The sequence below is a fragment of the Carlito syrichta genome, unplaced genomic scaffold, assembly GCF_000164805.1.
Source record: "Carlito syrichta isolate Samal-C Ts95f unplaced genomic scaffold, Tarsius_syrichta-2.0.1 Scaffold315469, whole genome shotgun sequence".
Taxonomy (NCBI): Eukaryota; Metazoa; Chordata; class Mammalia; order Primates; family Tarsiidae; genus Carlito; species Carlito syrichta.
This window is the reverse complement of record NW_007259565.1, coordinates 239,000-255,787: the sequence shown is the minus strand read 5'-3', so window position 1 is coordinate 255,787 and position 16,788 is coordinate 239,000. Positions and strand designations below refer to the sequence as shown.

Sequence of the window (16,788 nt, the reverse complement as noted above, 5' to 3'; positions counted from 1 at the left end):
CTCGACCTGCTGGGCTCCAGCGATCCTTCCGCCTCAGTCTTCCAAGTAGCCGGAATTACAGGTATGCACTACCACGCCCGGCTGATTTTTTGATTTATTGTAGAGATGAGGTCTCGCTGTCCAGGCGGGTCTCGAACCCGCGGGCTCAGGCAATCCACTCACCTCAGCCTCCCAAAGGCATGGGATTACAGGCTGAGCCACCGAGCCCGGCTTGGATATGCTACTTCTATGCCTATTTTATTGAGGTCTTTTGTCATGAAAGAATGCTGAATGTTATCAGATGCACCTATTGAGATGATCATATGGCTTTTGTTCTTAATTTTGTTTATGTGATGGATTAGATTATGTTTGTTGATTTGTATATGCTGAACCATTCTTGCATCCCTGGGATAAATCCTACCTGATCATGGCATATTATCTTCTTGATGTGCTGTTGGATTCAGTGCACTAGTATTTTTGTTGAGATTCTTTCCATCTATGTTCATCAGGAATATTGATCTGAGGTTTTCTTCTTTTGTTGTGTTGCTGTCTGATTTTGGTATCAGGGTGCTACTGGTTTCATAGAATGAGTTAGGGAGACTTTCTTCCTCCTTGAATTTTTGGAATAGCTTTGGGAGAATTGGTATTAATTCTTCTTTGTATGTTTGGTAGAATTCTACTGTAAGTTCTTCTGATCTTGGGCTTTTTTGTTTTTGTTGTTAGGAGATTTATTTAATTACTTATTCAATCTTGTTACTCATTACTGGTCTGTTTAGGCAATCTATTTCTTCTTCATGGTTAAATCTCAGGAGGTTGTGTGTTTCTAGGAATCTGTCAATTTTCTCTAGGTTTTCTAGTTTGTGAGCATATAGTTGTTTGTGAGCATAATAGTTGTTTGTTAGCATAATAGTCTTTGATAATCTTTTGTATTTCTGTTGTATCAGTTGTAATGTCTCCTTTTTCATTTTTGATTGTATTTATTGGATTTTTTTTCTCTTCCTTTCCTGGTTAGTCTAGCTAGTGGTTTATCCATTTTTATCATCTGTTTGAAGAAACCAAATTTCATTTTTGTTGATCCTTTGTGTATATATTTTATTGGTTTCTATTTCATTTAGTTCTGCTCTGATCTTTATTATTTCTTTCTTCTGGTAATTTTGCATTTAGTTTGGTTTTTTTCCAGTTCCTTGAGGTGCAATGTTAGGTTGTTACTTTGAAAATTTTCTATTTTATTGATATAGGCATTTAATGACATTAACATTCCTCAGCTTTTGCTGTATCCCACAGGTTTTGGTCTGCTGTGCTTTCATTTTCATTTATTTCAAAATTTTTAAAATTTCTGTCTTAATTCCTTGTTGACGCAGTGATTGTTTGGAACATGTGTTTAACTTCCATGTATATATATGGCTTCCAAAATTCTCCTTGGTATTGATTCTGGTTTTAGTCCACTGTGGTCTGAGAGAATACTTCATATAATTTAGTTTTTAAAAATATGCCAAGACTTGTTTTGTTACCTAACACATGGTCTGTTTTTGAGAATGTTCCATGTGTTGATGAAAAGAATGTATATTTTGCAGTTGTTGGGTTGAATGTTCTGTAAATGTCTGTAAGTCCATTTGTTCTAAAGTCCAATTTAAATTCCATATTTCTTTGTTAATATTCTGCCTCTGTTATCTGTCTAATGCTTTGCGCAGGGTGTTGAAGTCTGTCACTTGTATTGTATTGCTGTCTATCTGTTTATTTAGGTCTAGTAATATTTGTCTTGTAAATGTGGTGTTCCAACATTGGGTTCATATATCTTTAGGATTGTTGTATCCTCTTGCTTGTCTTTTTAAAACTTTTTAAGATTTAAAGTCTATTTTATGTGATATAAATATAGCTATACTGCTTGCTTTTGTTTCTGTTTGTGTGGAGTATCTTTTTCCACCCTTTTACTTTTAATTTATATGTGTCATTGTGGGTGAGGTTTCTTGTAGACAGCATATAGTTGGATCATATTTTTTTACCCATCCTGCCAATTTGTGTCTTTTAAGTGAAGCATTTAATACATTTATATTCAAGCTTAATATTGATATGTGAGGCTTTGTTCTTGTCATATTGTTGATTGTTTTCAAGTCGTTTTATAAATTCTTTGTTTCTTTTTCTGTTTTTGTGATTTGATCAAATTCTATCATGTTGCCATTTCATTTCCTTTCTCTTCTTCCTTTGTGTGATAGTTTTATATGTACTGTGAGTTTTACATTTTCATGATGCTGAATATATCAATATTTTGTTTCCATGTTTAAGACTCTATTGAGCATTTCCTGTAGGGGCGACTGAGTGGTAACAGATTCAGTCTTTGCTAATTTGGGAAGCATTTTATTGAACCTTAATTTATGAACTTTATTCTGGCAGGATACAAAATTCTTGACTGACAGTTTTTTTTTTTTCCTCCAGTAGTTTGAAAACACCATTTCATTCTCTTCTGGCCTGTAAGGTTTGTACCGAAAAGTTTGCTGTTAGTCTGATGGAGTTGCCTTTATAAGTGTCTAGATGCTTTGCTTTTGCTAATTTTAAAATTATTTTTCTCACTTTGACTTTAGACCTTCTGAATATAATATGCTGTACTAAAGTAACTTTTGCAATGTATTTTCCTGGGGATTTCTGGGCCTCCTGTATCTGGATGTCTAACCTTCTTGATAGACTTGGGGACTTTTCACTTATTATTTCCTTAAATATATTTTCTAAACCTTTTGATTGTTCTTTCCCATTGGAAATGCTGATACTTTGTATGTTTGATAGTTTTATGCAGTCCCAGACTTCTTGAAGGCTTTGGTCATTCTTTTCTATTCTTATTTCCTTTTTTTTTTTTTTTCTTTTTTGCGTTGGGGTCTCACTCTGTCACTCAGGCTGAAGTGCAGCGGCACAATTACAGTGCACTGCAGTCTCAAACCCCTGGGCTCAAGCAACCCTCCCACCTCAGCCCCCCAAGTTGCTGGTACTACAGGTGATGCCACCATGGTTGGCTATTTTTAGCATACTTTTTTTGTAGCGATGAGGTCTTACTATGTTGGCGAGGCTGGTCTCTAACTCCTGGGCTCAAACAATCCTCCTGCTTTGGCCTACCAAAGTGCTAGGATTACGGTATTAGCCACCATGTCCAGTCTTTTTTCCTTATTTTTGTCCAACTGAATGATTTCACCAGACCTGTCTTCAAGTTCTGAGATTCTTTTTTCTTCTCGGTCTCATCTATTATTGAAGCTTACAAATGTATTTCTTATTTCCTTCAACGAAATTTTTAGTTCCAGAATTTCTGCTTCTTTTTTAATTTTTAAAAAGATATCTATCTCCTTGGTAAATTTCTCATTCATATCCTGAATTGATTTTCTGAGTTATTTATATCGGTTTTTATTCTGAGTTCTGATAATGGCAGCAGTGTGATGAGCATCCCTGTTTTTAGATCTTAGAGCAGCTTACACTGGCTCCATTGTCAGTGGGTCCTGTAGGGATCATTCTTGGGTCTCTAGGTGACTTGCTTAAAAGTTAGTAGTGAGAGTGGTGGGCTAGATGTGTGGGCAGGTTCTCAGGTCTCTGGGCAGCTGGCATTGTGTGGGTAATGGCAAAGCAGTGGTGGAGTGACCCAGTGGGACCTAGGCAGTCCATGTTGGTGTTGCTGGAAGCTGCCATGGGTTGGGTGGGCTAGTCCTCAGTCCCACAGCCACCCTAGAGGGGTAGTAGATATTGTCATAAGTGTGCTTAGGAGAACTTGGTCATGAGTGTACTTAGCAGAACTTGACCCTCCCCCAGCTGGGTGGCAAATGCAGCTGTGTTGCCTCAAACTCAACCTGAGAGTGGGACACAGCCTAACATTAAACTGCCAAAATTGTGCCAGCTGTTGGCCTGTGACCAGAGAAGGTGGGACCTCTCCCAGGCAGAAGAGAGTGGGAAAGAAGCTCCCCTTAACATCTTGCAGCATGAACAAGAAGATGTGGGAAGTGTGGTCCACTCACATCCCAGTCTCTTAGCAGCCCTTTGCAGAGCAGTGAGTATTGTCCTAGATATTCGTAGGATAGCCTGGTTTTTCTGTTCCTCCTTGACCAGTTGGCAGCGGCCTCTGTGTCAGCCCAAACTCAGGCTAAGTGCAGAGCACAGCCCAACATTAAACTCTCAACATGATGCCTTAGGCCTGGGACCAGAAAGGGCAGGGCACTGCCCAGACAGGGGACAATGGGAAGGAAGCTGTGGGGAGTACAGTCCACTAATGTCTCATGTAGCCCATTGCAGGGCACTGGGTCTTGTCCTGGTATGCATGGGATAGCCTGGTTTTCTTGTCCCTCCTTGGCTGGATGACAGTTGCAGGCACTTCAACCCAAAGTTAGGCTGAGGGCAGGCTGTGCCTCAACATTAAACTCTCAAAATGGCATTTTGGTCCTGGACCAGAGAGGGCAGGGTCCTTCCCAGGCAAGCAGCATGGGCAAGAAGCTGTGAGGAGTGCAGTCTGCTCACATCTTAGTCCCAACAACAGCTCACAACACAGTGGCAAGAACTCTCCCAGAGGTGTGTGGGAGGACCAAGTCTCTCTTCCCCCTCCTTGGAGGATCACAGCAGCAGCCATGTTTGTAGATCCCTGGCATTTAGGCTCTCAAAATGACTCCCAGCTGAGGCTGCTGCAGGCTCAGATGTCTGTGAAATTCTGTGTGGGTTCCCTTTCTGGAGAAATGCCTCTGTGTAATCTTTAGACAGCTCTGTATGTCATGCCCAAGGCCCTAGTTGACCCAGGGTTTCTCCCACAGCCAAGAATGCAAAAACCCATTTTGGAGCCCTGAGGGTTCTCTCTTCCTGTTTCCCAGCATCCAGGAGCCTCTGTTAGTCCCCAGCTTGGCAAGCCGCCTCAAATCTTTTCCTTACTTCTGGTGCTTTCCTTTTCTTCTCTGGTGAATCCTAGTGTTCTCTCCTAGATGATCTGTTTGAAATGTAAATATCTTCTACCTATTCTGATTCTTCTCCGTGAAGGAGGCACATACTACCTGTGTCTAGTCAGCCAGCTTTCAATACCGTTTCCATAATTGCATTTTGATAACTAATCCCGCAATGTCAAGGTTTTACTAGAAACTGCCTCTAAAGTTACACTGGCTGATTTGAACCCCAACTTCACCACTTGCTATCCTAAGTTCTCTGTGCCTTAATTTACTCCTTTGTAAAAGGGGAATAATAAGAATACCTACCTTAGTTATTAGTAAACTTAAACGAACTATTATACATAAAGTGCTTAGATAGTGCCTAGAAACTGCTCATAGTTACTATTATGATGATTATAACAATAAAGTCAGATGGAGAATATAAGAAACTATAGGAAGTGAAAAATTGGGATAGGCTTATTTTTTATTCATGCCTTATTTTACTTCTCTCTGCCTTTTCCACTTCCTCTCTACATCTCTTTGTCAATCAGTAGGGAACTTTACATCATGCATGAACACCTGCTATGTAGGCCAAACTTTGTACCTCAGCTGTTCAGCAAGATCAAAATTGCCCTAAAATCCTTTTGTATTAGTCAACAAACCCGCTTTGCATTTTGATTAAGTTTGCATATACATTACTAAGTAAATTGCCCTCCTCCAAGACTAGATTTGCAGTTACAGTACCATTTTTTTTTTTTTTTGAGTTGGAGTCTCACTGTCCCCCAGACTGGAGTGCAGTGGCCACTCCTGGCCACCGCAGACTCGACCTGCTGGGCTCCGGCAATCCTTCCACCTCAGCCTTCCAAGTAGCTGGAACTACAGGCGCCCCCTACCACGCCCAGCTAATTTTTGATTTATTGTAGAGATGAGGTCTCACCGAGTTGCCCAGGTGGGTCTTGAGCCCGTGGGCTCAGGCAATCCACTCACCTCAACCTCCCAAAGTGCTGGAATTACAGGCTGAGCCACCGAGCCTGGCTCTACGGTACCGTTTTTTTACAGGCACGAAGACTGTGTAAATGCCCTGCCTGCCCAAATGAGAGTGCTCAGTTTTGCCTTCTTACCGTCTGTGTAATGGAGACTTGGGGAACTTTTCATTCTTTCAAGATGAAATAAGAGAGAAAAAAAAAAAATTGAAAGAAAAGAAAAAGAGAGACAGAGAGAGAAAACTACATACATTAAAACAAAGAGCCAATCTATCAAATATGATAATATCCACTGATATGAAAACACACAGTACATTGAGAAGAAAGCTAGTCCAAGTGTGTGCTTACCCCAAGAATCTGGCTGAATAAGAAGGCATAGAGAGGTGTAACAGTCCCGTTCACAGCTGCACCCACAGCCCCTGCCAGCATGTAGGGCCATTCTGGAGCACTGAATTTCAGAATCCTCCTAACTGGGGCGGGTTCAACTTCTTCTTCCACAGGAATGTTCTTGTCCTTGAGTGGAGAGAGGGCTACATTAGTCATCCAAATGTACTCTCAGACATTTTGCATATACTCTCAGATTATACAGACCCTTTAGTACTCACAGACTTAAGAGTCATAGTTTGTTTATGAGTGACCTCTAAGATCTATGAGATGTGGTGATTTATTACTTTTCGAGGAATGGTTTTGAATTGTTTGAAACTGTGCTGTGGTTTGGAAGAGACTGAACCTAGGGGATCACTCATCAGAAGGTGAGTATGTATTAAATCTCAGAGGGTAATAAATATGTTGAATCTTGAAGAGAAATAACTCTCAATTAAAAAAAACAATTTTGCTATAGTTGTATTTATACTTATGAGGATTAGTGAAATTTTCATGGTTTTTTCATAAATGTCAAGATTCTATCATGTAGTAACTGGCTAAAGCTCTAAGCAGGACGATATATCTAAAACTTATTAAGTGGTGCCAACAGTTATCATTGGCATGTTTTCATAAGATTTTCCTTAATTAGTACCCAGAAATAGGTGGGATGCCATTTGGATTTCTAAATTTCACATTTTTTTACCCACAAAGAGTAAAAATTAGTCAGTATTTATCTATTCTGATCTCTTTAGTTGCCATTAAAGTCAGAGCTCAAAAATTTTTATTCTCTCGGTGGCAAATATATATGCAGAATCCATCATTTTTTGCCAACCTTTTGGCTTGCTGTAGACATTACTCAGTGCTTGGTCTTTAGGCCCATTTATTTGACAATCTGTTAAATGTATTATTTACTTTGATTAGGGATTTTAGGTGGCTTGTATATATTTGTACTTTTTTAAACTTTATTAACATGTACTAAAAATATATTTAGCAAATTGGCTATAAAATGTAATCAATGCTCTCTTTAATTAACACGGTAATTTACCATTTAGGTAGCTGAATGTCAGGAATAGACATTAGCAAGAATCTTCAAAAACTTTCCCTTTGCTTACAAAGTCACAGATCACATTTAATTTAAATAAAATCCTCGTATCATGTCCATTTCATTCTAGTTCCAAGTCAAATAGGATAAAGAGGCAGCTCTGGCTGTTGATAAATTCGTTTCTGCCTCCATTTCAAGTTCTCTCTTGGCCTGGCCTCAATATTTGTACTTTGTCATTACTGTTCACTCATGCAGCATATTCTTCTACTCAATTATTTCATCTCTGACAACTTACTAACTCTAGGCAATCAATGCCAGAGAGGAAGAAGGATAACTGTGAAGCCTGAGTACAACATTCCATGGCTACCAAAGGAATATATCACCATGTGCTTTAGCTCTCTGGGCCTCAGTGATCTCATCCTTAAAATGAGAGAGTTGGACTAGATTGTTTTCAAGAGACAGTCTCTCTGGGTGTCTCATGTTTCTGTACAACTTGTGAACAGAGTACCTTCATTCAGATTATTTATTGAAGATGTTTGTATATAGTAAACGGCCTTGGAAGACAGAGATTATGTCTTCATCCCAAGCAATGGACTTCCTGCCCATTATGGAAGTCAGGCTACTCAAGCCCAGGATTCCTCTCCTATCCCACACCCATTTATTTGCTGTTATCAACTGATCCTCTTTGCCTCACCTTGTAGAAACTGGGGATTGGGTTAGGGAGTCGGTGCAAATGCTGAATTCTGGCTACTGTTGTTGCTATGAGTAATAAAATCCTTTGCCTCTGATTCAGGGCACTCGTGTATTCTGCCACATCATGAAACTATGTCAGGCTAACTGAATGGCTTGCAATAGAGCAAAATTTCAGACTCCTTGCCCTCTAGATAGTAGTTGGTAGTAGTTGGTGTCCAGAACTGGTTACTCTTTGACTCATGTAGGTTGATGATTAAACAAATGGACTCCTGGATCCCATCACCAGAATTCCAATTTAGTAGGCCTGAGTGTGAATCTCTGTTTTTAAAAAATACTTCTCAGGTAATTCTGGCAACCAAAGTTCAGATTAAAGACCCTTAGCAGTATATGATCTCCAAGACTTCTCCACCACTAAATGTCTAGGATTCTATAACTGTATATCTTGCTTAGGATGGAAACTTTTCCATGATGGAAATTTTTTAACCTTCTGATACCCAGAAGGTATCCCTAACCCTAAATGACAATACCTAAGATATTTAAAAGCAATATTAAGTAATTTTTGTTTAGTGATTTTTAATTCCAAGATAAATTTACAAGAAACAAAATTTAATTTGAATAATATTTTGTACCGCTATACTAAAAGTTTAAAGAAAATTATTGCCTAACACCTCCCAAAAATTCAGCCGTCCAGCCTGAATAATACAAAACCTAGAAAATCTGTCCCTGGAAAATGGACTTCTGATTGAATGTTATTTAAAGATGAGCAGAAGCATAAAAGAAAACAATATAAAAATATAATAAAGTCATCCAGTAAAGAAAATTTTTTCTTCTGATTTTGCAAAACTAAATATAAAGGGAAAATGAATAAATTAACAGCAAATTAGTAACCTACAGACAAAGGTAAAGTTATAAAGTTTATATGTGTTTCCTCACTACAGAATCTGTACCTCTACTGTAGCACTGGAAAGTTTCACAGGTCTTATTTATTTTTAAATCATAAGTAAAGAAATATCTATCAGCAACTCCATGGCAGGACAGTAGCTACTGTTGTGTTTATCAGGTAAAAGAATAAGTGAAATTTTATGCCATGGTGCATACACACAAAACATTTATTTTAAAAACTGCCTATCTGCCATGTAGATGGTTCAATGCTAGACACTGGGCTTTTCTCAGTTTCCTTTCTTACATTTCCTTGTATAGGCCAGAGGAAGCTATAACTTTCCAGCCCAGATCTTATGTCCTGCTTTCTATACTTTGTTACACTGGTTTCTATATTCCATTCAATAGGGGTCTCCTGTCCTAATAATAACTTTAAGATCTGATAATAAGAAATGGTAAATATGACAAAGAAGCAGAGATTCTTCCAAATGAACAAATATTGATAGTCATTTTTATGGGGGTTGTGTCTATCCTATTTCTTAGCCAATGGGTAAATCTCATTTTATACATTAGCTGTGATGAAGTTATGGATGTCTACAATTTGGTCCTGATTTTATCTAATATGCCCTTTTTTTTTGTTTGTTTCACTGAAAGAGGTGCCTAAATATTAGAGACTGAGACATCTAGCCTGTGGTTTTCCCCAACCCTAGGCTTATTTTTATTAGCATTATAACTAAGATCTGACCCCACTTATGAGAGGTAAGGAAACAGCTTAAGAGTGAGGAGAAATGAGTATAGTCTTATCTCTATAACCAGCTAACTATGATTAGGGTTTAGAAGCACAGATGTCTTAGGAAACCATTTTACATGTTCAGAATCAATACTCTATAAGACCACAAGGTGGAGATAACTCCTTTGTGTAAATAGACGTTTAGTCACATGAAAGAACATTTCCCAATCTACAGAAAGTAAGGTTAGACCTTCTCCTTAAAAATGAGAAAAGTAAAGTATTCTGCCAATACTCGGGCTGCAGAATTTAGTTAAGTATTAAAATACATAAAAATACCAAAACTGAGCCATGTATACTCATACAATATTAGAAATTTCTAAGTCAGGCCAGGCACAGAGGGCCTGTGATCCCAGCACTTTGGGAGGCCAAGGCAGGAGGACTGCTTTGAGCCCAGGAGTTTGAGACCAGTTTTGGCAACATAACAAGACCTCCTCTCTACAAAAAACAAACAACAACAAAAAAAACTAATCGGTCATAGTGGTGTGCACCTGTAGTCCCAGCTACTCAGGAGGCCGAGGCAGAAGAATTACACGATCCCAGAAGGTTGAGGCCTCAGTGAGCCATGATTGTGACACTGCACACCAGCCTGGGCAACAGAAACCTCAACTCAAAAAAAAAAAAAAAAAGAGAAAAAGGAATTTCATAAGTCCAATTATATTAATCCTAATTTGTTTTCTTTTATAGAACTAATTAGTTTTTAAAATCAAAAGAACTTTAATAAAATTTATCATACAAATGAGCAGTATTAATATAAGAACTTTTCCCCTTGGTTCATAATCACATTGGTTTCCCTTTCTTTATTATTACTTTTTTTCATTTCTTTGTTTCTATCTCCCTTAACTAGAGAAAATATTTCAAATTTAGAATTTTTAAAGGGATGATTTTTTAAAATCACACTGGTTTACATTTAATTGAACTTAATTTCTTTATTCTTCATTTTTAACACTGAAGAGTAGAAGATAATATAGAACATTTTAATCTCTATAAAACCAGTCCCTATATTTGATTTAGATTTCCTTTTATTGAAATGGCTCCCTTCTGAGTTTTTCTGCGCCAAAAGAAAAGATATGAAAATTTGATCTCCATATCTCCAAGGAATCTGATGATTCTCTGCGACTATGCTAGGCTATCCTCCAGCTTAAACAACAACAATGAAAAACTCAGATTTTCCTTCCGTCTCTCCCTCTCTTCTCTCCTTCCTCCCTTGTCCTTGCTTTCATCATCAAACATCTACCCAGAAACTATTTTTTTAAATGCAAACATTAGCCGGGCTTGGTGGCTCAGTCTATAATCCTGCGCCTTTGGGAGGCTGAGGTGAGTGGATTGACTAAGCCCATGGGTTCGAGACCCTCCTGGGCAACTTGGCGAGACCTCATCTCTACAATAAATCAAAAAATCAGCTGGGCATGGTAGCGCGTGCCTGTAATTCTGGCTACTCGGAAGGCTGAGGCGGAAGGATCGCCGGAGCCCAGCAGGTCGAGGCTGCGGTGACCGGGAACGGCCACTGCACTCCAGTCTGGTGACAGAGTGAGACTCCACCTCAAAACAAACAAACAAACAAAAATGCAAACATTAAATATGATTGGTATTGTTGTGTATGAAATTTCCATGCAGCATTTGGTTCTTTCTCCCTTAAAACTCTATTATTCTTATATAATGCATCTGGTAGTTATTTGTGGCAGCACCATGAACTAAATGAAATAGTTATTTGTAGAACTAGAAGAGGAGTTGAATCTTTAATGGCAAGATACAGTAAGAAACCATGATTGCTAAATATGTTTTTTCTTGCTGCTCCTGAGAAAAACTATTCTACAAAATTCATTTAAACCATCTCTATTAGATATTGAGATCACTATTTATTCAATATTAATACATAAGAAACAAAAGAGAGCCTAATTAATTCTTCTGTCATATTCATAAGATAATAAATAATACCCTACTTTATTCCAAATTTATCCATTGTAAACCAATGTTTATGATTATTTCCTAATGAATGCATGTACTGGAAGTTTACTGAAGACAATTTAAAATTACATTATGCATAATGGATATGCTTATAATTACAAAATTATCTGACTTCTCTGGTTTGATACATCTTGCAGGTTGGGCTTTATTTTGTTGTAGAAAGTCAACTTTTCATTAAGTTTCAAAATCTCTTGATGTCCTACTAAGTACAAGGCACCCGGTTAGATAACCAAGTTGATTCAAACACAAACAAGATGTTGTCACTAACTGTAAGATGCTTATAATTTAGTAAGGAGATGAAGCAACATGATTTTAAATAAGGCTCAATAAGAAAATTACCATGAAAAGCTTCCATGAAGGACTGTGGGGAAATAACAATGAAAGTATCAGAGCTGAAGTGCTGAAGTGCAGTAGTCAGGAAAGGCTTGGAGGAGAATAGATGGTCTCCCTCATGTGAACATTAGACAATGTTTGCAGCAGCAAGACACCTGCATCCCTATAAAGAAAGCTTTATATTGCTAGATATGTTGCTTTCTCCCAGCTCTTTAATTTTTATGCTATTTTGAATTATGACAAAATTAACAGTGTTACTTAAATATATCTTAAAACAATCACAAAACTGTGTGAAGTAAACAAATGTCCATAACATCTAATCAGCCTCCATTAATTCAAAAATGTTTATAACTTGTATAAGAGCTAGTCTGTTTAAATATCTTTGTTCAGCAAGATATTTTTGCCAAGATTATTATAATTTAGAAAGGAGACTTAAAATTTGAGAAAAAAATATTTTCAGATAGTCAAACATTTTTTAAAAGGATATCTACATATAAGCAGATAATCTGTTAAACACATTTAATTAACACATTTCCATTGTTTGTCAGAATAGTTTGTCTGTGACCTATTAATTAACCCATAGAAGTCCAGTTTTAGTTACCCTGTATTCTAAAAAGTAACTAATTAGCTTATCTGCATTTCCTTTGAAGTAGTGTAAAATTAGAGTTTTCATGAGGTCTTAATATTTTGTCATTTAGGCTGACTTAATGAATTATTACTATATATATATGCCAAGAAAACTTATATTCTCAGGTTTAAAGAGTATACAACAGTCTCCAAGAGAGACTCCTTCCATCCCCCATGAGTAACTGATACCTGACCTTTCTGTCTTCTTCATAAGTAGACTTATGATCTACAACAGCTAATGGAGGTTCATGCACCAGGTAAGAAAGCTGAGACTTGGAGCGTTGCCGGATGGAATCTCTGCAAATGAACAGAAAGACAAAAAAGTATAGATTGTGGCCAGACTGGAACAAGACTTAACTGGTGTTCAAGTTTACATTACATATGTCAAATAAACAGAAATTTTCGGTAGGTAACATGGGAACTGGATAAGAGAACTTAGAGGTTAGATTTGACAGAGCTATTTTTAAAGCAGAACTAATCAGGTTGATTGCTCTGGGCTCCAAACTCTTGCAACTGTTGGACTCAGATTGTAGCCAGGGAGGGAGAAAGAGACAGGGAGCAAAACTGTCCTACCAGTTCACCAAGAAGCACCCAAGGCTCAAATGCATTCTAAATTTACATGATTTTGATCATTGCTACCATGACAATAGTTCATCACTTTTACCTCCCTTCTGTTTTAGACTATAGTTTTGATCTGTTTCTCTCCCTGTCTCTGTCTCTCTGTTTCTCTCTCTCTCTCTGTTTACTTTAGCATGTTTCTACCTTGATACAAATAATAGGAGGAAATAGGACCCCTAAGTGACATTTTCTCTAGGTTATATACTACCGCTAGGGATTCACTTATAAGTATCTTATTGAAATGTAATTTAAGCTAGACTCGGTGGCTCAGCCTGTAATCCCGCGCCTTGGGAGGCTGAGGTGAGTGGATTGCCTGAGCCCACGGGTTCGAGACCTGCCTGGGCAACTTGGTGAGACCTCATCTCTACAATAAATCAAAAATTAGCCAGGCGTGGTAGCGCGCGCCTGTAGTCCCAGCTACTTGGAAGGCTGAGGCAGAAGGATCGCCGGAGCCCAGCAGGTCAAGGCTGCGGTGGCCGGGAGCGGCCACTGCACTCCAGTCTGGGCGACAGAGTGAGACCCCAACTCAAAAAAAAAGAAAAAAGAAATGTAATTTAGCTCAATGTGTTCATTCATTCATTTATTAATTCATCAGAGGCTTACTGGGTACCTGCAACATGCAAACCAATGCCGAGTCCTATGGGGAACACAAAGACCAGTCAATGATGGACTTCTCCCTCAAGTAGTTTAAATCTTATAAAAGAAGTGTATGCTGACTCTGATGTCAGGAAGAATGTTCTAAGTGCTCTAAGGCAGATTTGGATCAAGATTATGGAAATTCAAGGAAAAATAAATGGATGTCAAGTGTTACCAAGACAGAATTCTAGGAAGAGGTGGCTAAGGTAGAATTTGGGTATTTATCAACCAGGGGAAAAAACATTTCTGGTTAAGAGAATAGTATAAACCGAAGCATGGAGATGAGAAGAACAAAGTTACTTGTTAAATATTCTTAGTACATGACAAGCATGAGAAGTAATTCATTAAAGAAGCAATGCAGAAGACTCAGGAGGGATGGAGCTACATGATCAAAGCTGTGCTTTTGAAAGTACAATCTGAAGTAAATGGTGTGAAGAGAGATTGAGTGATGAGAGATACCTGCACCAACTGTTTCAGTGCCACTGAGAGGGAACCATTCCTTATGTTTCTCGCTATCATTTTGTATCGAGGGGAAATTAGATTAAAACAAATACCAAGATGATGCCTGCTTACCCAATGCTCATCTAGCTATCTTGAGAAGGCAGTAACCCAACAACTTCATAACACCAATTTGTTTCCACATTCTGTTAATGGCACTACCATCCTCTTAGTCATTCAGGTTCAACACCACGCAGTTACTTGAAGTCCTCCCTCATCTTTGCTCTTGCACATTCAAACTCTTGCTTAGACTCCTTATGACCAGGCATGAAACCACTCCTCGACCCCATTCCCTGCCCACCAAGCTGGACTCTGGGACCACCCCAGAGTTTCCCCCTCACCTAGTTTGAAACTCTGTTGTAGTAAGTACAGTCATTTCCTTGGGTTAGGTAACCAAAGTTGGGATGTCTCCTCCAAAATGTGTGCAGAATAGGATTGTGTCAACTGAAAAGAGCAAGGTGCGTGATAGGATAGACTTAAGGTAACTGGACATAAAAAGCAAACCCGGAGCAATGGATTCCAAGGCAGGAGTTTATGGAGATGGAAAGGTTGTCGAAATCTGACTGACTACCTTTCCAGTTCTGAGTATGGGAAGACCTAGATCCTTGACCCTCAGATATCTACTACTTGAATCTTATATTTCTTAAGTCTGTCTCTCTCTCTCTCTCTCTCTCTCTCTCTCTCTCTCTCTCTCTCTCTCTCTCTCCTCTCCTCTCCTCTCCTCTCCTCTCCTTCCCCCAAACCATTCCATCTGGCTAACATAGGCTGTAAGTGTGCTAGTCAGGTGCTCCACCTGCCAGCTGGTTTCTTCTTTTTAAGTCTATCAGAAACACCAGAGTAAGAGTTTTTTCACAGCCTTTTCCAGAAACCTACAGCATCTGCCCTTCCCCTTCTCAGAAGCTATGTACCACTTCTAACTGCAAATAAAAACAACTAATTTGGGGAATAAATATACTCTCTTTTTCTCTCAACATGATAATTTAGGAAATTGGTTATCCATTAAATTGTTCTCAAACCTAAAATATATTGCTGAAAAGGGGTTCAACCATCAGAAAAACTGAAACCAGAGAAACAAGATACAAATTAACATTTCATTTAGTCATCTTTTAGCAAAAAATTCTGTCAGCATGTACAATAAGATATTTTTAACAGATTTTCTTATTCAACGTTATAAATCTTTATCTGCAGGAAGTTAATAGCTACTTTCTGTGTGTAGATTATATTCCTGAATTTCTCATCCTAGTCACCAAAATGTAGAGTTTGTGAGAAATTACAGTTAAATAAGAAATGTTTATATTAAAAATGGTTATCTGGTCCTATTAATAAACTATAAGTAAACTACTTAGGACAGGTAGGATTTTGCTCATCTGAAAAGTTAAGAAAACATTTATTTTCTTGTTTGCATAATCACAAGAAACACCTCCACTCTGCAACCTTTAAGCTAGTGACCAAAAGAGATGCCTAGTCATTCTCTGTGTTTAAAAAGTTTATTGGTATCTTCAGGTTGTGATTCTAATGACATGTATAATTTTAATTTTCTGTTCCAATCAGAAAAGCATAAGTAAACTTACTGCCAGATGTCTATAAAAATTGCCTGATAATTTTGGCAATTTTTATGGCTTTTTCTATATAGAGTAACTTGAAGCTATTGCTTTATTTTCCAAATTCAGTAAAACTAGCATTTCCTTTTTTTTTTGAGTTGGAGTCTCACTCTGTCACCCAGGCTGGAGTGCAGTGACATACTCATAGCCACCTCTAGCGTCAACTTGCTGGGCTCCCACAATCCTTCCACCTCAGCCTTCTGAGTAGCTGGAACTACAGGCACGCGCTACCACGCCTGGCTAATTTTTTTTATTTATTTTTAGAGATGTGGTCTCACCAAGTTGCCCTGGCTGGCCTTGAACCCACGGGCTCAGGCAGTCCTCTAACCTCGGCCTCCCAAAGTGCTGGAATTATAGGCTGAGTGACCACACCAGCTAAATCAGCATTTCTTAAAGTGTTTTTGAATAGGCTTTTTCTCAAGAGGATAAAATTTAAAACCTATGTCTGAAAATTCAGATTGTTAAGTAAAAGATACATTAGGGCCTGAAGTATCTATCTACATTTGAAAAGAAATACAATGCTTTTTGTGAATTATTCTTTGAGTATGAAAATGAATAAATCAGGTTTGACCTACGTGGAGTTGTTACCCGAATATTCTATTTTAAGCCTCTTTAACTATTTTTCAATAAACGATTAGCTATCTTGAATGAGCAAGTCTCATACTTGAGTCTTTGTACAGTCTTGCATTAAAAGTCCTGGAAATGGTAAGGGCAATTGTAGACAGATTGCTTCCATCCCATTACCTAACTTCTGGGCAGAATTATTAATGCACAGACTTTTAATGTTAGAGGGAAATTTCTACTGAAACTTTTAAACCAGGATTAAAACTAAAATTTACAGTCTCACTAATAGCATACTCCAAAAATATGTTTTGAAAGTAAATACCTTTACATTGATCTGGAGAAA

The 16,788-nt window shown here is 38.1% G+C and overlaps 1 protein-coding gene across 1 annotated transcript in view; it reads right to left on the bottom strand.

Moving 5' to 3' along the window:
* ABCB11 (ATP binding cassette subfamily B member 11) overlaps positions 1–16,788 on the bottom strand; it is a 96,975-nt gene that overhangs the window by 32,138 nt on the left and 48,049 nt on the right. The window contains exons 16-17 of the mRNA XM_021706338.1: positions 12,723–12,825; positions 6,185–6,349 (exon numbers count right to left, since the gene is read on the bottom strand). Coding sequence (XP_021562013.1) covers positions 6,185–6,349; positions 12,723–12,825 — 268 coding nt within the window. The remainder of the gene's footprint in view (positions 1–6,184; positions 6,350–12,722; positions 12,826–16,788) is intronic.